This window comes from Ambystoma mexicanum, chromosome 10, assembly GCF_040938575.1.
Source record: "Ambystoma mexicanum isolate Mex_15411 chromosome 10, UKY_AmexF1_1, whole genome shotgun sequence".
Classification (NCBI taxonomy): Eukaryota; Metazoa; Chordata; class Amphibia; order Caudata; family Ambystomatidae; genus Ambystoma; species Ambystoma mexicanum.
Window position 1 is genome coordinate 1,149,772,168 of NC_090932.1, and position 22,114 is coordinate 1,149,794,281.

Sequence of the window (22,114 nt, forward strand, 5' to 3'; positions counted from 1 at the left end):
TACTACCCTTCGGGATAGCATCTGCACCAAGGGTATTCACGAAAGCAGTGGCAGCGGCCCACCTGCGCAGGTTATCCATCCCGGTATACCCTTACCTCGACGACTGGCTCATAACAGGGGATTCTTACGAAACATGCTTCTCCAATACCCAAAAGACTGTAGACCTTTTGTCCCAACTGGGCTTCTCCATCAACGAAAAGAAGTCCAGCTTAGACCCCAGCCAAATCAAACAATTCCTAGGGGCTCTAATTCGAACAAAGGACAGCCTCGTCTTCCCCTCCAACGAGAGGGTCCAAAACATGCTGTTTCAGATCCCCCATTATGTGGCAGGTTGAGAGGTGACGGTACGCAAAGCAATGTGCTTGCTAGGGATGATGGCGTCATGTATTTATTTGGTAACTCTCGCGCGCCTGCGCATGCGCCCAATGCAAGAGTGGCTCTACAGCCAGTGGTGTCAGGCCAGCGGACAATGGGACGATCTAGTGGTGGTCTTGCAGGCCTTGGTTCTCTCAATACGGTGGTGGACAAAAGAAAACCTGTTATTAGGGAAAACTTTTGCCACACCCGCAGTGGAAGCCACTCTAACCACAGACGCATCCCTTACAGGCTGGGGGGCTCACCTATCCCATCAGACTGCTCACGGAGTGTGGACTCCGAGCTTAGCATCCAAGCATATAAACCTGCTGGAACTACTAGCGGTGTTCAAAGCACTGAAAGCCTTTCAGGAACACTTACAAGGAAAGACAGTGATGGTCCTCACAGACAGCATCACAGCCATGTATTACCTCAACAAGCAAGGGGGCACTCGCTCTCCAGGACTGTCCAAGCTGTCCCAGAATATATGGAAGTGGGCTCTCAAACACAATATGTTCCTACTATCACAACATGTACCAGGGGAACTCAATCTGCTAGCAGACAAACTCAGCAGAGACTTCCCCCTGCCCGAAGAGTACGAATAGCAATTGCACGAAGACATCGTCTTAGACGTCTTCACCCAATGGGGATTCCCGGAAATAGACCTGTTCGCAACTCTGGAGAACTCACAATGCCAAAGTTACGCCTCCAGGAACCCCCAGAACCAGTCCAAGGGGAACGGTCTGTCGATTCAATGGTCAGGGAAATTTGTTTACGCCTTTCCCCCGACTCCCCTTCTCAACAAAGTGGTGCACAAGATGCACCAGGAGCAGGTTACCATGGTACTAGTGGCCCCAATGTGGGCCCGGCAGCCATGGTTCGCTCACTTGATGGAGATGTCCCTATCTCCCCCAGTGAAACTTCCCTGCCCGTACAACATGCTGTCACAGGACAAGGGCAGGACACTGCATCCATGCCCTCAGACCATGAACTTAGCAGCCTGGCTCCTGAGATCATAGAATTTGGACATTTACAACTCCCGCAGAGATGTATGGACATCCTCAGAGAAGCCAGAAAACCTAATACTCGCCACTGCTATTCTAGCAAGTGGAAAAGATTTGTCATCTGGTGTAGAGGTAAGAGCATCAACCCGGTTGACTGCTCTCCCACTAACATTGTTCTGTACTTGACCCATTTACTGGATTTAGGCTAGTCTTCAATTCCATTAAAGTCCACCTAGCAGCACTTTCTGCATACACCACTTCCCAACTTAGTGTTGTGGTGGAAGATACCAGTTATCAAGGCCTTCAGGGAGGGGGTAAAGAGAATACACACCCTCCGATAGCTAACCCAGCTCCCAGATGGGACTTAAATGTGGTACTTTCTAGACTCATGGGCCCTCCTTTCGAACCCATGCACAAGGCAACTCTTAAAGACCTCACTCTTAAGACTGCTTTCCTAATAGCTATCACCTCCATTAGGAGAGTAAGTGAACTACAGGCTCTTTCTGTACTAGACCCCTTCGTAACAGTTCACAAGGATAAGGTGGTTCTAAGCACACACCCAAGGTTTGCACCAAAATTCATCTCGGAATTTCATGTAAACCAGTCAGTAGAACTACCAACGTTCTTTCAAAACCCTTCCAGCTTGGGAGAAAAAAGTCTGCATACACTAGATGTACGCAGAGCTGTCATGTTCTACATGGAAAGAACCAGACCACCGAGAAAGACTAATCAGTTCTTCGTCTCTGTGGCAGCAGGAAGAGAAGGAGATGCAGTTTCAAAGTCCACTATATCTAGATGGATTGTTCAATGCATCACTCTGTTACACTCTTGCTAAGAGAGAACTACCCTTCAAGCCAAGAGCACATTCCACTCGAGGCACTGGGGCTTCCATAGCGTTCATTGCAAATGTTCCCCTTGAGTCCATCTGCAAAGCGGCTACCTGGAGGTCTGTGCACACCTTTACAAAACACTACTGTCTAGATGCACACTCTAGATCTGACTCCCAGGTGGGACAGGCAGTATTAAGACATCTTTTCTCTACAGTTCCTTCTCATAACCCACCGCCAACTCCGGGTACTGCTCGCTAGTCTATGCACAGCATGTGATTCTAAGCAGATTAACAAACATCAGAAGACAATGCATTACTTACCGTAAAAGCATTTCTGATGGTTGTATCTGCTTAGATTCACATGCGCCCACCCTTCCTCCCCGCTCGGATGGAAGGAACATAGACATCCTTTTTCTATATTCTCTCTTTTCTGTACTCACTCACGTCTAGAAGGCTCTCTCAGGGCAGAAAAATACAAACAGAGGGACCTCGACGCGTGAGGGATTGTAGGTACAACGCACGTCACTATAGGGATAGTGTTACAGACACGCCTTGTCGACGTCCCCTTTTTCGACAACGAAAAACAAAATGCAATACTCCGCAGTGACCACTGGATGTCGGACCCATGCACAGCATGTGAATCTAAGCAGATACAACCATCAGAAATGCTTTTACGGTAAGTAATGCATTGTCATTCTTCTAATGCCAATCAGTGGTCTGACGCTGACATTTCTGGTTTTAAGAACTAAAAACCGGAACCAAGTGCAACTGTCTTGGAAAAATGCTACATGATGCACAAGTACCAATTCAAAACGCCAATTGACAACCACTAGAAGACCACAGCACTGCACTTGAGCCTTAGATCCTCACAGCCAGGGAATAAAAAACGTTCAAGTAGCCCTACTCCATGCAAGATCCTTAATAAAATGAACTCAATGTATATCTACAACCTGATCATGAATAATGTGCTGCACAATGTTGTGACCAGAAACGCGATTCAATGGCTCCCTTTTATGACTGACCTTGTAGATCTCCTACTTAAATAATATATTATACTATTAAATAACAGACATGCTGGTTAAAATGTGCGTAGCTACCTGCTTGTACTCAAAAACCTGAAAGATCTCGGGCCCTAAGTATGAACCACCTTAATGACTGATATTTTGGTCCTTACCCAAAACACCACATTGAAGCATGACTTTGTCCTATGCAACCTAAACGTACAGGCAGTGGACCCTTTCATTAGGAGTCAGCATCAGCTAAGATATGGGCAATTTGGGTTTCACCCAATTAGTTAGGACACAAACTCAATTGGGCACACACATTCTCTTTATTCACTTTTATTCCCAAACTTCAAATTAAGGTAAACAATCTACTCTCCTTGCCAGATCATGTATATCCTTAACATCTCTATTGAGGGTGAAATGGCTTCCAAAACTAAATATTGATGAAGCCTCCACTCAAACCCTCCCCCTTACTTTCAAACAGTACGTCTGTCCTGTCCCAAAAAGGAAAGCGATTGATGCTTCCTGTTACAAAGCTACTAAACTCATTATAATCCTTTTCTTTTCCTTTTTGCAATAACTTGATTGATATCTGAAGATGGTGGCTTAGGGACCATTTTAACAAGTATAATATTAGAACCACAGCAGAGGCAATGAGGTTTCTTTTAAGCATTAATGATACTTCTGTTTCAAAGGATATGTGCAAATTTGTTGCAGCTGCATTTTTAAAAATAGATTAGCCCTTTTAATTGTCTACATCATTTTTCAAAGGTTTCACTCGTTTTGTATTTTTGCAATTGTTTTTATTGTCTAAATACAATATTGTGGGGAAATTGTGATTGGGCAAATCCATTAACAATTGAATTAACAATCAAATAAAAGCTTTCTATTTCAGGTTATGATCGACATTGAGGGTAAGCAGGAGTGGAGGGATTGTATTGACATCCCTGGGGTGCGTCTTCCCCGAGGCTACTTTTTCGGTGCTTCTTCTGTTACCGGAGACCTTTCAGGTATGCAGGTTGTGAAAATGTGCTGCCAAACCATGCAAACTGCCTTTTTAACTGCAGTGTTCCAGTTCTCTTTTTGCTTCACTGTTTGTGTATGAGTTCACCCTGCACACAGTCTCTATTATGCATCAAACCGCATAGAACACTGTAGCTGTAGAAGGCAGTTCCAGAGAGAGCTGAGTGAGATACACATAATATTGAATGAATGACTGGAAACCTGTTCAGTAGGTTGAAGGACAGCAAATGCAATCTGAGCAATGATGGCAGCAAATACTATTGTGGTCCAGTTTGCAGAATATTGTTATAAAATAAGATTTCACAATCTGATAGGTAAATTCCACTCACATTTAATTGTGGTGTTAAAACGAGCTTTAGTAAATCATACTAGCACTTCAGACTGGGAAGTTCATTTGTAAGATCTAAACATGACATAAAAAGGATCTCCCTCTTACTTTTTGTTAGGAAAGGTTCACCCTGTCCATCTGCTTTATCTCTGGATGAATACAGATAACGCCTTACCCTTCTCTTATTTTTAGAGCATGCAGTCCACTTTCGGGTGAGACACATTGTTGGGTGTAGTTGTTGGGCTGTTTAGTACCAGCCATCCCTCCATGCTACATTGTCATGACCAAGGTCTGGCCATTAGAGAAGGAATTTGCAAGCTCTGTCAATTGTTGAGTGCAAATACTGTAATGGGAAATTCTGAATCCTTGCCATGTGGTTCTAATTTCTCCTACACATCACTTGAAGGTTTGTCTTCTTGACCCTTGTGATGAACTAGGGGATAAAGGAGATATTATTTAATTCAGGACCCCTAAGATCTGTTACTTTCTTAGTTTGTTTTAGGAAACCTTTTTGATGCTTTCTCTCAGTAGATCTAGTTGGGAAAGATTTTCTTTTTGCACCTTTCCCTCCAGATTCCCATGGCTCCCATTTTTCTTTTCTTATTTTTGTACCCTGTCCTGACTTTTTGAGGTCAGTAAAGCCTTCTGCCGCACCTCCCTTGGCTGTTTTGCTAGTTCTTATGGGGAAACAGACTAGTCCCTACGATTGTTTGTATTGAGCGATTCTCTCTCGCTTTCAGAATTCTTGTATTTTTACAATTGCACACATCACCTCAAAGTGCTGTGAGGATTCTTTGCATCCTTATAAACCTTTTAACTAATGCATTTTTGGTTACTTTACTGATGTACATACGACAAGCTGGTAGCAGCTGTGTGATTTTTACTGTTTTTGTGATGCTATTCTCCCACACTTTTGCATTTACTGCGAATGGCTGCTAAAGGTGGCTAGCACCCTAAAATGACGGTGGCATGAGAATTTTGCATGTCCTTTGGCCGTCTTATTTTTTGGCCTTCTTTTTGCCATCTCATGTCATGAAATGCCATGTATGGTAACCCTTTCCCCAGCGAAAGCTGCTGCTTTCGCAAGCATGTGGGCTTGGTGTGTGTGAACCGGAGGAAGGGGACGGGACTCTCTGGTCCCAGTCCACATACACAGGCTCTCAAACGTCTGTTGTTGGACAGATATGATAACAAGTGGTTGTACAAAAATTAACAACTCTGGGCTGTTTCAATGTTGCAGATCCTTACTGTTTGTGGACTTGAGCTACCTCCCTGCCTGAATCTTGGATAAAAGAACCTCTGCAGCTATTCGACAGTTCATTGTTGAAACCAAGACCTCTACAAAGAAGAGCACCTTGCTGACCACCTCAGAACGACCCCTGCAGTTGGCACGCATCGACTCCAGTGATTGGCTCTGTGAAGGTCTGCTCCTCAGTCTGACCTCGGAAGACTCTTGGCGCTTCAACCCTTGGACCGGCTGGAACAACCAGTCTCGGCCCCTGCCTGCGGAACCATGCTTTGGGAGCCTTCGGAAGTGTCTATGGACCAAACGAGGGACTGACCAGCTCCCTTTGGGCTACCACACTGCAGCCGTTGCTGTTCCGACCAGAGCCTTGCGACTTGCAGGATCTTCCGAATATACCATAAGTAGCCTGTCCTTCCAATTCCAGTCTTCTCATGACAAGACCAGGTGAGCTGGGACTGCTTCTGTGTTCACTGCTGGAAGCTCGCCTGTAGTCGCCTGACAGTGGTGACCCCTGCTGAAACGATCCTTCTGCCATTCTGTGAGGTGCTCGGAAGTGTCTGCAACTTTTATTCCTTTTGGGGATCTTCAAGAAGTTGCCTGGACCAGTTAGCGAGAACTCCACTCAACTCCTTACATGAAGTGACCCATGACCCCTGGGCTCCACTTAACCGATCCAAGGACATTGGAGCGCCAGCGAATTCTGGAAGATCTGCAGTGTCGCATGGACGAATCAAAGTCAGGAGGGATCGGAAAATACCAATTTCTGTCTTCCATAGGGTAACATTGGGTGCAGAGCCCTTGTCCCTGAACTCCCTATGGCCTGGCCTTTGGTTGTCTGACCTGAGTCAAGGATCCTGTTCTAAGGCTAAGATTTGTAACAGAATAGAGTTTAGTACTCCCCTTGTTCATAGTAAATACTTCCATTGCTTTAAGGAACGTTTCAATAACCACTGCAGCCCACTGCATAGTTTTGAAATGCCTTCCCTGGAGAAGCTACAGTCGAACTTGTGACTTTTGGGCACAAGGCCCTATACATCTTAGGGCTGAACTTCATAAGAGAGAGGGAACTGGGTAGTGATAATTCTATCTAATCTGTCTTTCTTGCATTCAATTACTTACCTGTTGATTACTCGTAAGTGATATTCTATCTAAAGTTATGTTATGTTGATTTTATACCGTGCACTGCTGCCATTTGCATGTGTCAAGATCCATAAGAAAACTGCAGAGGCTGCTGACCCCACAAACCCTCTGAAACATTTGTTTATAGGTGCGTTATAAATGCCATATCATATTAAGCGTTCATCACACAGCCTTAATATGCGCACGCTATGTACTCCAAAGGGAATGGGATAAAATAACAAACCAGATCTTCACCTCTGATATCCTTAAGAAACCTGAAACGAAATGAGCATAAAGTTAGTCAGTTATTCCTTAGTATTCTTACCCATCTAGGTCTCCTCCCCCTACTTCTTAAACTTACATACATGAAAACCCCTGCTAGATTGCCATGGGGTCATGTTTAAATTAGATGCTTCAGTTAATTTTTACTGCAAGTATCTTTTTATTTTTTTAGGAAAGTCCTTCTTATTTCTTCGTTTGATGAGCAAATTAATTTCTCTTGAGAAGAAAACAAAGCCTCAGTCCTTAAGTAAATTGTAACTTCGTTGACTCCTTTATAGTTTTCAACCAATATGCAACTCTGTAAAATGTAGCTAAATTAATCCATTTACTTAAGTTGCCATGACTGAGGATTGGTGAAGATTCTGTAAGGATTTCTGCACTTTACTGCTGCGAGTGAAATTCTCAGGTTCACTAGTCTGCTTCCCTTGGTTCTTTCCTCATGCGGCGTGTCACGCTCCCTGATAGTCCTTTGCTCCGAAGACCCAAGCTACTCCCGACGCCGCTCACGACCGCAAAGTCGACAATGCAACACGCAGGTTAAGGCTCGCTCACAAAAGATCACACCTTCTTTTTATTGCACTCCAACTCGTTCGTTCTCCTCATTCTTGACTAAAAGTACTGCACCTCCTCTAACGTTGCAGACATTAAGGCACAGTTAAACATTTACAAGAGAGTTCAGCGCTCTGAATAAACTTCAGTCCACAAACAAATTGACTATTTTTTCTTCACTCTTATTGTTTAGTTACATTTTCATTTTTATGTGAAATCCCCTTTACCTATGAGCCCCCAGCACTTTTTTCTGGACTGCTAGCTTTTTTGTCAGGTCTCCTGAGTGAGTGGGAACCTTTTTTCACATGCATTCATTCTTTTACCCAATCTCTGGGATCTTTTTGTATTTGATATGATATATGGCATTTATAACAAACCTGTACACTAGTGTTTTTATACTTTTTTCTTGGAGACTTTCTTTCCTCCAAGTTTTATGGCATCTGTCTTTGACTATTGCAGCACACAGCACTCTCTCTGGAGTGTTGCCGGGAGCCCCTTGAGCTTCCCCTTTTATATTCTGCTGTTTTCCTTGAGAACCCATGTTCCCAAGGGCAGGGGGATATTTAGTATCCTTCCCATCTCTTCTATTGCGGGATCAGCACACCCCACCTTGTGTGGATTGCTGAGGGGGTTACACTGTATCCCCTTTCTCACTGCTCCTGTAACTTTTTGATTACAGTGACAAGCTAATCTGAAGGGCTGGTGGCAGGGGTTTACCCTACCTACGTGCATTTCTTACTCCCAGGCTGTAATTACAGCCACAGTAGTGCACAGAAGGGTCACCATTGATCCACAATGTTGATTCTGTTAGTTTTTCACCAATTCGAGATGGCTTGTCTTTTCTTGGTCTTCTGCCCTGCAGGGTGAGTGAGGTCCTGGTTAGGCTTTTGTCTTCGGTGGACTGCCTTTTTGCAGCCTGCCAAGGTCCAGTGTCTGAGGACAGAAAACCGGGGGAGGACTCCGAAACTCTGCTGCTCCTTGTCTTCCTCTGTGCCTGCCTAGAACTAGTTCCATCCCTGTGCTGGCCTTCCTAAATGGATAGCCACCACCCAAAGTTTGATTGGTGCATGGGTGCTGATTGGCTGGGTTGCTGCATAAAAGGCATGGATCCTGAGGCTGAAGACAAGCCGGCCACTGGAAGTGAAGAAATGACGAGGAAGAAAAGGAGACACGCCCACAGCCCCTTCCAGACTGCAGATGCCTTCTATGTAACCGCTGCTCTGCGACCCTTTATTTCAAGTGTAGGATAACTCTCAAGAGGACGATGCTCTCCCTTAAACTGGTGGGACTAATCGGTCTTGGGACAACCTGCATTTCAAGCCATCCCATGACGAGCTGTGACCTTCATGGGCTGCAAACTAATACCCTGGGACCTGTGGTCGTTGTGCAGTGCATGGCCTCCCGAAGTTCGAATCCTCCCGAAACCTTGGACTCCTTCCGGACCTCCAAAAGCAAGGTTCCACTCCTTTAAAGACCCCTCACCAGAGTGCTGGCCCAAGAAAGATAGACAAATCTGCTGGACGGTGTCCGTTCTTCACTGGTACTTTGAAAAGGGTGCCAAAATCACAAAACCATGATTAATCCTTTGCTGAGATCCTCTTCACTCGACTGCTGCAAGATCCATTCCAATGTCACTTCTTTCGTCTGCCTGACCAAGAATCCGGTGACCGGATCTACTGCAGCTGCATTGTGGGGGCGTGGTGTTGCATCCTCTTCATGTATAAAGTAATGTGAGACTTGTGGTAGAACTTGGAGTTGCTTTGCTATTCCTGTGTTGCTGGAGGGCTGAGCTGTGTGTTTGGGAGTTCACCCATCCACATTCGCCAGGCCCAACACCTGTGTTCCTTCAGGGAGCCACCTCCGAATTCCCTGACCCACTTTCCCAACAAAGAATGATACTTGCTACTGAAGTCTTCCTCTGGAACATTTGACTTTCTACAGATTGCGCTTTACCTATTTTGCCCTCCAATCTAAGACACTCATACTAATACTAGATGAGAAAGTGTTGGGCCTCTGTGGAAGTATTACAAGTATTTACTTGCTTTATATTGGGTTTGATACATCCATTGTTACCTGAAAGTTATTCAAAAAGATATTACAAATGTTTTACTTACCTCTGAATTACTGTCAATCTAAAAGTAGTACAAAAGTGATTTACTTACTGTGAATAATGTATTGGTTTTGCTAAAATACTCATTGTCATTGTGTGTTCTAGTACTTAACCTTTCTGAAGAATGTACCTTTACCTCGGAGTATAACTATAACAAGAATCCATTATTTGTATATAACTTTAGTGTCAGAGTTTATTTGGGCCTGTGTATACTCGTAGGTTATTTGTACCTCCTACAGCCCTTCCTCCTCCCTGTAAAACTCCCTAAAACTTGTTTTCAATTTCACATCTTCAAAACATAACATTTTTAACTTCTTTAGCTGCCCTGATGCCTTTAATATGTTCTAGTTATAATATTTATAGTTTCTTTCACTAAAACTCAGTTCACTATAATATCTAAAAGAAACAGTGACCAAATTACATGATCATGTCCCATGAAGCACTTGAGTAGTTTTCCTATATTTCTTGAAGACCTAAAACTGGAGCTTGTCAAAGTAGCTCCTGCCTCTTGAGTTTCTTCTAATGAAAGGCAGTTTAGAATCCTCTCTCTAGAACCTTCGGTTGTCTCCATTATGCCTTGGGCAGACTTCTTCCTGGAATAAATAGTTAAGGAAAGCCTTGCTATATAACAATACTGTAATTTCACGATTCTTCTAATTGTAGCACCTAATCAGCCTTAACTAAGTATATACATTCCTGAGGCTTGTGGCTCTGCTTACTCACATGTTTTGCAGATGCCGCCATCTAGTGGTACGTGCAGAGTCTTGCAGAACTTGTTTACGAAGTTTGAAAAGGGACATCGACTAGGCGTGTCTGTAATACTATCCTATTGTGACCTCTGTTGCTCCCATGGTCCTTCACAAGTCGACGTCCCTCAGATAATTTATAGTGGTCGGTCGCATGTTGTGGAGCTCGTGGCTCGTGGCTTATAGTCTTTATCGTTGAAATTAATAGAACTACTAATCAACCTCTTCAACGATCAACGCTGCAACAGACTTCTTGACAGCGTTTTTGATAAGCAAGCGCTTTGACGTCCGCTGCCTGCTTCGGCCTATGCCAGGCTGCGGCCTGTACAGTAGAACGAAAGGGGGTGTTACATTGGGGTGTCAAAAAAAAAAATTATATATCTGAGGCTTGTGGATCTGCTTAGATCACATGCTATGCATAGGCTGACATCTAGTGGCAGTCGCAGTGTTTTACATGATTTGCTTTCGAAACTGAAAGGCACGTTGACTGGGTGTTTTAGTAATACTATCCCTAGTGTCACATCTACCGTACCCATGGACCTTCACGCGTCGAGATCTCTGTCTTTTTCTGCCATCATAGTCTCTGCGCTGCCCTTTCCACCAACCATGGAAAACGCGTCATTTAAATTCTGCCCTTTTTGTGATGGGAAGTATCCCTGGAAAGACTGGCACAAAGTGTGCAATCACTGTCTTCCAAGGGATCACGCCCGAAAAGAACTGCAAACCCTGCAAACTCTTTCGTCCTAAGACTCTAAAGGGCTGTCAAACTAACCTCTGTGGGGCCCACACCATGCAGGCTCGAAGGCTTCCATAAACGTGGTGGGTGAATCCAGCGATGGCAGCGTCAATGTCTTAAGTGATGCTGAAGGCGATCCGGGTTCATGAGAACCCCATGTGTGAGCCCCCGACTCCATTAAGCAGGCCAGCGTTCCTATTATGGAAAAAACACCCAGTGGCAAAAGCACACACCACAACGCACTAAGGACCTACCCCACGGCCGAATGCCAACCATGTCGTCCACCGTTCATGGCCACATGGTGTCTTAAGGAGAAGGCTTCCAAATCATTTCTGGTCTGGGCCATCGCGATCACTGTATCAGGTCTCCAGAACAAGTGCTGACTAGGTCTGTTTCAAACACCGCACCTAAAAAGGCCCTCCTTTCGCGGGCCGAAGAGCATGTGTCAAAATCATGACCTTAAACGCCCCCTTCTAACGCATCGAAAATGCAAGAATTGATCAATAACCCTGTCTGGGTCATGCTTTTAAGGTCCAAGACGTTGAAAACATCAAACATTTCGACAGTTATGCCATCACAGCACCCTCCCTCACATGATGGTGGTTATACTCACTCTAAAGACACCCTATCTGGGGCTCGAAGTCATAAGAAACGTACACACCTTCAAGACACTTCTGCATTTCCTAGGTCCACTGAGTGGATCGCTGAAAGCTTCGACAGGGTGATGAGGATATCCTGTTTTGTGGACTTCATGGGCCGTCATCCTCGAGAGTTTATAATCCCTTGCGGCCCTGCTAAGGTGCAACGAATAGACACTTCCCAGACCAGCACCTCCACCCAAACTCGTGTTACCTCTCAATTCCAAGGTCCTTCACAAGATTTCTATATTGTGAACTCCTCAAATTCTCAGGATCCAGGTTTCCAGGGAGGCCAGTATAGTCCGGACCAGCACCAATATTACGATGATGACAACGCAGAAATCAAAGTCATCCAGTCCCCAGACAATCTGGATCAGCCAGTGGCTGACTCACCTATAGATGATAAGCTCCAGTACAAGGGATGCCCAATACTACAAAATAGATACTCTGAGGCCCAAAATGACATTCTGGGAAAGAAGTCTGCTACACAATTCATTCCTCTCATTCAGTTGGTACAAAGGTGTATTCAGCCTTCCCTATTAAAACCAAACCTCATCAACCCCCGCATTGAAAAGGTGTTCAGGCCTGCCCCTACGGGCCCTCTTTATTTGAGGCCCCACCGGACAAAGAAAAGCAAAAAGATGCATACCTTTGGCAGAAAAGTGGCTTCCTCAGCTGCCTATCAAACCAGAACTTCCAATAATACCACTCTTCTGTCTAACTATGGTTGCCTTATTTTGGACTCTTTAGAACCGCAGATTGAGGCAGTCTCTGAGCCACTCAAATCTCAGCTTCGGAGGGCAAACAAGTGGCTAACTACATTTTAAAGTTTCCGCTGACAATGCGGGCTGCATCATAGCTGAAGGCTTTTTAATTCAACTTCAAGCCTGGTTAAGGCAGTCAGGCTTCAAGCTAGAAACGCAGGCCACATTGCTTAATATGCCCATTGAGCTAAATGCCCGGTTTGTCATGGCAGTTGAGGATGCACTGAAAAGTGCCAAGGAAGAATATGGCACCCTTAAAACACTAGGACAACTGTCTAATACAGTTTGTCGAAAGGGGGTCATTCAACACAAGGTTTTTCCGTGGGCAGGTCCCACAACGCTCCTCTAACTATGGTTAGGGAAACAAATCACCATTGTGGGGCAACTCCGAGGGACAGTCTTCAAGCGTGTTGGGGAGAATTCTCAGAAATGTGCCAATTCCTCTCTTCCTTAGACCCCCAGCACTTTTGCTGGACTCTACGACTTTTGATTTTTAACCTGTAGAGAATGAGACCCTTTTTCCCACTCTTGTATTTTTCTGTGTTTTGAACTGTGTTTGTTTAGTTTTTAAAGTCTGACAAACTCAATAGGCATCATCTTTACATTGTCACATAGCACCTTCAGTGCAGTGACACAGGGAAGTCTCTTAGATTTCCCAAAGGTTTAAATACTTTCTCTTGGATAAACTACTGTTTCCAAGAGCAGTGAAGTGAAATGGACTTTACTTACATTGGTAACTTTCTAGACCCAGCACACACTATCTTACTAAATGGTGCTGGAGGGGTTACTTAGTATCCCTTTTGTCTAGTTTCTCATGTAACAATGTAGTGTTACCCTTTCTACAATTAATGTCTGGTGGCAGTGGTTTGCTTTTTATTACCATTGTGGGTTTTTACCGCGGGCTGCAATTGCAGCTACACTAAGACACCCATGGGTACCCATTTTGTCAAAATGGCCAGTCTTCGTTTTTCGCCATTTCTTGATGGAAAGGTCGTTCTTGAGATTTACTCTGCGCACCAAACCAGGTTTGGCCCCTTTGTTAGTTTTCTATTGGCGGGATTCACAAATGAAGCCCGCCTCTGGTTCCTGAATGCCTGGCAGGGGCAGGAAGTGAGGGAGGTGCCCGAAACTCCCTGTGCTTAATGCCCTTGGTTACAGGAATGCACCCAAAGGTGATTGGCCGGCTGGCTGTCCGGCAAGGACAGCCACCCTGCTGTGTGATTGACGGGTAGGCTGGAATGAATGGGAGAAACCTGATTAAAAGGTGAGGCTTTTTGGCTTGGAAGGCAGAGTCGACCACTGGACGAAGGAATACGAAGAAGAACTTGGAAACGGCGCCTGCTACAACTCCTGGACCCTTTGTTTGCCCGTTGAAACACCGCTGCTGTGCTGAAGCTCCAAATTCGCCTCGACTAGAGAAGCCCTGCAAGGATGACTTCTCCCCTTGAGTTGGTGGCACCAATGAACTCCAAGGTGAACTTGTTTGGACATCCTCTCGGAGATGGCGGCACTTCTGCTGCTGGAACTTAAATGCCAGGGAGAGAAACACCAAACGCAATGCATCACTTTTAAGTCAGACCCGAGCTTGCGGAAGATCCAGATGCGAGGAAAGTCCAGCGTGTTATCCGAGAGACCGCAGTGGTGCAATTTGCTGAGATGCGATGTGCTGCTGAATTTTCTGCTGCTGACCGTCCCATTGCAGTGCAGGAGTCCTCAGAAGTCCTCCCTCTTGTCCCCACGACTGAGGCACAGGAACACAAGGATCTACAGAGCTGCACAGGAACAGAAGCCAGCTGGAACAATTTCTTCTAACAAAAAGTACTGTAAAGTTTGCGTGGACTTGCCACTTGTTGTTGTAGTCTTACCTCTCACAAGCCCCCCAGCTTGTGGCCCTACATTGATTCTACTTTTTCTACAAAGACTTTTAAAACATTGTGCAAGACTTTTACTTAACTGCAAGAAGTGATTCAGTGTGTGACTTTTCCCAGCCCCACCCCTTGCCCCAGTGTGTCTGACAGTGCTCCCTCCCCCATTCTGGTCTCTCTGCCCCTTCCCCTGCCCCCCTGTGATTGGTTTGGTTGCCCTTTATGTCCCCTGATCGTTCTCCTCCTCCTGTTAGTCTGGCAATACCCCAATTGCCATCAGGCATAGTAATCTTAGCTGCCTGTCTTTTACAGCCACCTTTTCCCCTCCTCCCACTCCCTTCTCCCCCCCCCTCCTGTCTTGCAGCCACCTTTCCCCTCTCATCTCATAGCACTTGCTCCTATCATTTGTCCCATGACCTCTGTTAGCAGCTCGTCTGTCCCCCCCTTTCTCTCCTTGTCCTGTCCTCCCACTTCCCCCCCCCAGACTTCTCTGAATCGTCACCTGTTTGTTTCTTCTCTTCCTCCCTCTCTCCACACCCCTCCTCCTCCCCCTCCACCTTCCCCCTCCTCTTGTTACTCATGCACTACAGCAATTGTCATCAGGCATAGTAATGTTGCTGCTTGTTTGTCTCCTCCTTCCCTTCCCTCTCCCGAACTGTTGCTTGTACTCGCACTATTAGAAATGTCGCCAGGCTGATTATGATAGTATTTTTCACATTCTAATTTGTTTCAAGGACCTGTAAGAATGTAACTGTATTCTCCCATGTTCCCTCCCTCCTTGAAGCACTTTGAAACACATTGTGTATAGGTGCTATACAAATAATCAAAGCTCACCTAGACATTTTGCCCAATTAACATTGGCTGGCCTGGCTCCCTGAATGACTATTCTTACCTCTGACATTGTGCTTTACCTTTCCTCCCAGGAAGGGGTTAACTTATTTTGCATTGAGGGTTCAAAAGTACTTACCTGCTTCAGAATAATTGTGTGTTCTCTTGTTTTATTCTATAACCCTTTTCTCTGACAGTCTTCTCAGTATTGCTCTAAATGCAACAGTGATATATTAATATCCACAGTGTCCTAACTAAGTCACCTGAGGGTGTAGGAAGTGTCTGTGTGCCACGCCCAATGAGTATTTGCTGATTTAGAGAAACTAAGAGTGTGTGTTTTGCAGTGTATTTGTGTGTTTGTATTTGTTTTATTTGTAATGCGCACCATCAGGCCCGGAGGCATCAGGGCGCAACTTGAGCAGGGTTACATGAAGAGCACATATATATATATTTCTGATGTTTGTTAATCTGCTTAGAATCACATGCTGTGCATAGCCCCACATCCAGTGGTCACTGCAGAGTATTGCATTTTGTTTTTCGTAGTCGAAAAGGGGACGTCGACAAGGCGTCTCTGTAACACTATCCCTATTGTGACGTGCAGTGTACCCACAATCCCTCACGCGTCGAGGTCCCTCAGATTGTTTTTTTTCTGCCCAGATATTGGTCGCCTTTACGCGGAGCTCCTCGAGAGACATTGCAAAAACATTTATTCGACCTTTGGTCGTTATTAACTTATATTATTACTTTACATCCCTCCTTCGGCGTCGTAGCTGCGAAGCTGTTCACCGCCGATCAAGATCTCCGACGGCGGAGGAGGTTGGAGGTTGTTCACCGAACAAGTGGCCTAGCCTCGACGGCCAAATACAGTAGGGAGAGTGGGGTCGTGGGACATTTATTTCTCTTTGAGAATGCCTTTCCCTTTTCCCTCCCTTTCCTTCGGGGTTGTTGTCACATGCAATCGGTTCCTCAGCTATGGAGAGGACACCCTTTAGGTTTTGCCTGCGTTGCAAAGGCAAGTTTACCTGGAAAGACGAGCATAAACGGTGTAACCGTTGCTTGCCCCTCGACCACAAAGGACAGCTGTGCGGCCTGTCAGCTTCTTAAGCGAAGACTTTAAAAGACCGCAGGGTCAAAAGGTGGGCAGCCTACACCCTGTCTAGGTCTGATTCATCACCCGCCGCCGCCGAAAGTGACGATGAATGTGACAACCCGACATCTGTTTCAGAAGTTTTAGACCTCTCTAAGGAGCTCCTCATCTGTCCCCGGCCTCGACAAGCTCAGCTCACGCCCTGCTTATAGGGATGAACACCCCGGCGACAAGGACGCACACAGAAAACATTCCCATAAACACATGACCCACGGCTCTTCCTCGACGAAGAGAGCATTAGCGCCAACGGAGACGCAGGTCCTACCGGCGGCCTCCTCAGACCGTAAGAGTCTTAAGCCCCCCTCGCAACTGGGACTAGTGACTGGGCTACCCCCAGATAAGGGAGCTATCACTAAACCGCCAGACGCGCACCGTCAGAGTGCCGGAGGTACCCTCGACAGACAGTTTAGTTGTCGAGAGCCTGGCGTGGATTATTTCCACCGATAGCCAGAGACGGATGGCGAAAGAAACATCGATCACTGCTCACAAGACCCGGGAGACGCCGAAAAGGTCAGAAGGAAGGCAGGAACTGCCCCCTCTGTCGAGAGGAACACCTAGCCTACCAGAAGGCTTTTCAGAAGGCGAGGGGAACCTTTCTTCGACGTTATGGGATAGGTCGAACCGTTTTCTAACGGAAGGCCCTCCCTTTCCCCCCCCTGAACGCTCTGGGGTACCTCAAGAAACCCTAGAGAGACTCCATATCTGTATGGACAAAATGGAGAGGTTTATGGAGACTCGGAACCTTCCAACACACAAGAGATCAAGAGAGGAACCTCAGGAGGATCCCATGGCCAAGTACCCTAGGCTGTTTGATGCCCCCAAGAGGATGTAGATTTATGACCTCACTGGAGAGGACCCCCACTTTCAGGAGGATGATGAATTCTTAGGCAATGAAGGGGAACAAAACCTAGAGGAGGAAGGTTTTGAAGATAACTCGGATATGGGTGATGGGGGGGTGGGGGCTTCAGAGAAGACCCAGAAGAGAGCGCTTCACAGCCCTGGCAGTCCCTATCGGCGTTTTCAGACCCTGACGCCCTAAACCTGTCCCCACCCAAGGACTCGCCTATTAGGAATACGTCACCTATAGACGATCAACCTACCTTTAATGCACTACTAGGCAAGGCAGCAGTGCATTTCGAGATCGAGACCGGGGAAACTTCTCCTGACATCGACTTTGTAGAAAAGATCATTAAGGAGAAACCCCCTGTCAGCCAAACCATTTCCCTTCTCGCCTCAGTAAAGAGACAAATTATTCCTTCACTATCCACTCCCGCGTTGATCAGAGGGGTCAACCCGAGGATAGAAAAATTGTTTAGTCCTTCTCCATCGGACCCGTTATACATCAGGGGCTACTCTGTACCAGACTCCTTAATGGTGACAAATACATGGAAGAGAGCAGGGGTCCCGTTGTCAACTAGCGAGGCACCACCAGATAAAGAGGGTAAAAAATGGTATGCCCTAGGAAAGAGGATTATAGCCTCAGCTGCCTTTTCTGCAAGAATTGCCAACAACAACTCTTTGCTGGCAGGTTACGCAGATGCACAATGGAGCAAACTACGTAAGGACATTGAGGAGGTACCGGAACCCCTACGTACTCGGCTTCTAGCCACGGTGACTGAAGGGACCTTAGTCAACCAAAGCATCATTAAAAATACTCTGGATGCTGCAGAAACGGCTGGCCGTTCCCTAGTCCAAGGAATGCTCCTCAAACGCCATGTATGGCTACGTAATTCAGGCTTTAAACCTGAAACACAAGCATCTCTAATTAACAAACCTATAGAAGATGCAAACCTTTTTGGTAAGGCCGTGGATGAGGCACTAGAGACCGCAAAGAAGGAATTTGACACCATCAAAACCCTAGACCAAATTTCAAGGCCTCCCAACAAACCTCGTTATGGCAACAAATGCTTTTTTCGAGGCCAACGCCAGCAGCAACAGCAGCAGCAATACTCTGCAGGTAACTGGTCCTCTAACCAAGGCACCAGTGGACAATAAAACCAAAGAGGACAACGTTGTGGCAAGGGAAGAGGTCGGGGTCCCACCCCTAGAGGTTCCCAAGCCACCAACACCAAATGACCCAAAGATTCGGGTCCCCTCCCATGCATCGCCGGTCAGGGGCCGGTTAGCATCTTTTCTTCCAGCATGGGAGGGTATAACATCAGACCGCTGGGTACTATCAACCATAGCCCACGGTTACTGTATAGAATTCAACAGTTTCCCTACGTACAGACCCCCAAGGGGACGACGCATGTCACCAGAACACCTCGCCATCCTTCAAGAAGTGGACCAACTACTAGAAAAAGGAGCTATAGAGGTCTTGCCTCTATCTCGGGTAATGGAAGGTATTTATTCAGTGTACTTCCTTGTACCCAAAAAGGACTTAACCATGCGCCCTGTACTAGATCTGCGCCCAGCGAACAAATTTGTCAAACCTCAAAAGTTTCGCATGGTGACTCTACAGGAGGTAATCCCCCTGCTTTCACAGGGAGATTACATGACAACACTGGACATGAAAGATGCATACTTTCATATTTTAATGTTGCCAGCACACAGGAAATACCTCAGGTTCATGATAGAGGGCAAACACTACCAGTTCAGAGTGCTACCCTTCGTCATGGCATCAGCGCCGAGAGTATTCACGAAGGTACTGGCAGTTACAGCGGCCCACCTGCGCAGGTTGTCCATCCCAGTATACCCTTACCTCGACGATTGGCTCATAACAAGGGATGCTTACGAAACATGCTTCTCAAATACCCAAAAGACTGTATACCTTTTGTTTCAACTAGGCTTCTCCATCAACGAAAGGAAGTCCAGTTTGGACCCCAGCCAGATCAAACAATTCCTAGGGGCTCTAATTCAAACAAAGGACGGCCTCGTCTTCCCCTTCCGAGAGGGTCCAAAACATGCTGTTTCAAATCCCTCAATATGTGGCCGGTCGAGGGGTGACGGTACGCAAAGCAATGCACTTACTAGGAATGATGGCGTCATGTATTTATTTGGTACCTCACGCGCGCCTGAGCCCAATGCAAGAGTGGCTCAACAGCCAGTGGTGTCAGGCCAGCGGACAATGGGACGATCTAGTGTTGGTCTCGTAGGCCTTGGTTCTCTCGCTACGGTGGTGGTTGAAGGAAAACCTGGTAATAGGGAAACCGTTCGCCACCCCTGCAGTGGAAGCCACTCTAACAACAGACGCATCCCTCACAGGATGGGGGGGCTCACCTATCCCATCAGACTGCTCATGGAGTTTGGACTCCGAGCATAGCATCCAAGCACATAAACTTACTGGAGCTACTAGCTGTGTTCAAGGCACTGAAAGCCTTCCAGGCACACCTGCAAGGGAAGACAGTGATGGTCCTCACGGACAGCACCACAGCCATGTACTACCTCAACAAGCAAGGGGGCACTCACTCTCCAGGACTGTCCAAGCTGTCCCAGAACATCTGGAAGTGGGCTCTCAAACACATGTTCCTACTGTCACAACATGTACCAGGGGAGCTCAATCTGCTAGCAGACGAACTCAGCAGAGACTTCCCTCTGCCCTCGGAGTACGAATGGCGGTTACACAAAGACATCGTCTTCGACGTCTTCACAAAATGGGGATTCCCAGAAATAGATCTATTCACAACTCTGGAGAACTCCCAATGCCAAGAGTACGCCTCCAGGTACCCCCAGAACCAATCCAAGGGGAACGGTCTATCGATACCATGGTCAGGGAAATTTGTTTACGCTTCCCCCCCCCCCCCCCCGACTCCCCTTCTCAACAAGATAGTGCACAAGATGCACCAGGAACAAGTTACCATGAATACTGGTGGCCCCTATGTGGGCCAGACAGCCTTGGTTCGCTCACTTGATGGAGATGTCCCTATCTCCTCCAGTGAAACTTCCCTGTCTGTACAACATGTTGTCACAGGACAAGGGCAGGACACTGCATCCATGCCCCCAGACCATGAACTTAGCAGCCTGGCTCCCGCAGAGATGCATGGACATTCTCAGGGAGGCTAGAAAGCCGAACACTCGTCACTGTTATTCTAGCAAAAGAAAAGATTTGTCATCTGGTGTAGGGGAAGGAGCATCAACCCGGTTGACTGCTCTCCCACACAAATTGTTCTGTACCTGACTCACCTACTAGACTCAGGCTTGGTGTTTAACTCTATTAAAGTCCACTTAGCTGCACTTTCCGCATACACCACTTCCCAACTTAGTGTCATGGTGGAAAGTCCCAGTTATTAAAGCCTTCATGGAGGGAGTGAAGAGGATCCACCCTCCCATAGGTAATCCCGCTCCCGGATGGGACCTAAATGTGCTACTAACCAGGCTCATGGGGTCTCCCTTTGAACCCATGCACAAAGCATCACTTAAAGACCTCACTCTGAAGACTGCTTTTCTAATAGCGATCACCTCCATTAGGATAGTAAGTGAACTAAAAGCGCTCTCTGTATTAGACCCCTTTGTAACAGTTCACAAGGATAAGGTGGTTCTACGCACACATCCCAGGTTTGCGCCAAAATGTATCTCTAAATTCCATGTCAACCAATCAATAGAACTACCAACGTTCTTTCAAAATCCTTCAAACTTAGGTGAGAAGAGCCTGCATACAGTGGATCTTCGCAGAGCTGTAATGTTTTATATGGAAATAACTAGACCATTGAGAAAGACTAATCAGTTCTTTGTCTTGGTGGCATCAGGAAGAGGAGATGCAGTTTCAAAATCCACTATTTCTAGATGGATTGTACAATGCATCACTCTCTGTTTCTCTCTTGCTAAGAGAGTACTACCCTTCAAGCCAAGAGCACACTCCACTCGAGGCACCGGGGCTTCCATAGCTTTCATTGCAAATGTCCCTCTTCAGTCCATTTGCAAAGCGGCAACCTGGAGTTCTGTTCACACCTTTACAAAACACTACTGTCTAGATGCCCACTCTAGAGCTGATTCCCAGGTGGGACAAGCAGTATTAAGACATCTCTTTTCTACTGTTGCTTCTCACAACCCACCTCCAACTCCGGGTACTGCTCGCTAGTTTATGCACAGCATGTGATTCTAAGCAGATTAACAAACATCAGAAGACCATGCATTACTTACCGTAAAAGCATTTCTGATGGTTGTATCTGCTTAGATTCACATGCGCCCACCCTTACTCCCCGCTCGGATGGAAGGAACATAGACTTTCTTCTATATCTCTCTTTTCTGTACTCACTCACGTCTAATAGGCTCCCTCAGGGCAGAAGAAATACAAACAGAGGGACCTCGACGCGTGAGGGATTGTGGGTACACTGCACGTCACTATAGGGATAATGTTACAGAGACGCCTTATCGACGTCCCCTTTTCGACTACGAAAAACAAAATGAAATACTCTGCAGTGACCACTGGATGTCGGAATATATATATATATATATATATATATGAATATATATATATATATATATATATGAATATATATATATATATATATATATATATATATATATATATATATATACACACACACTCTCTTTAGGCACAGGACGAGTGTAAATACTTAATAGTCGGAGCATATAACAATAT

At 46.1% G+C, this 22,114-nt stretch overlaps 1 protein-coding gene across 2 annotated transcripts in view; it reads left to right on the forward strand.

The window, feature by feature from the left end:
* LMAN2L (lectin, mannose binding 2 like) overlaps window positions 1-22,114 on the forward strand; it is a 336,208-nt gene that overhangs the window by 183,975 nt on the left and 130,119 nt on the right. For both annotated transcript variants that reach the window (XM_069619073.1, XM_069619074.1), the window contains one exon: window positions 4,087-4,201. In XM_069619073.1, the coding sequence (XP_069475174.1) occupies window positions 4,087-4,201 (115 nt within the window). The remainder of the gene's footprint in view (window positions 1-4,086; window positions 4,202-22,114) is intronic.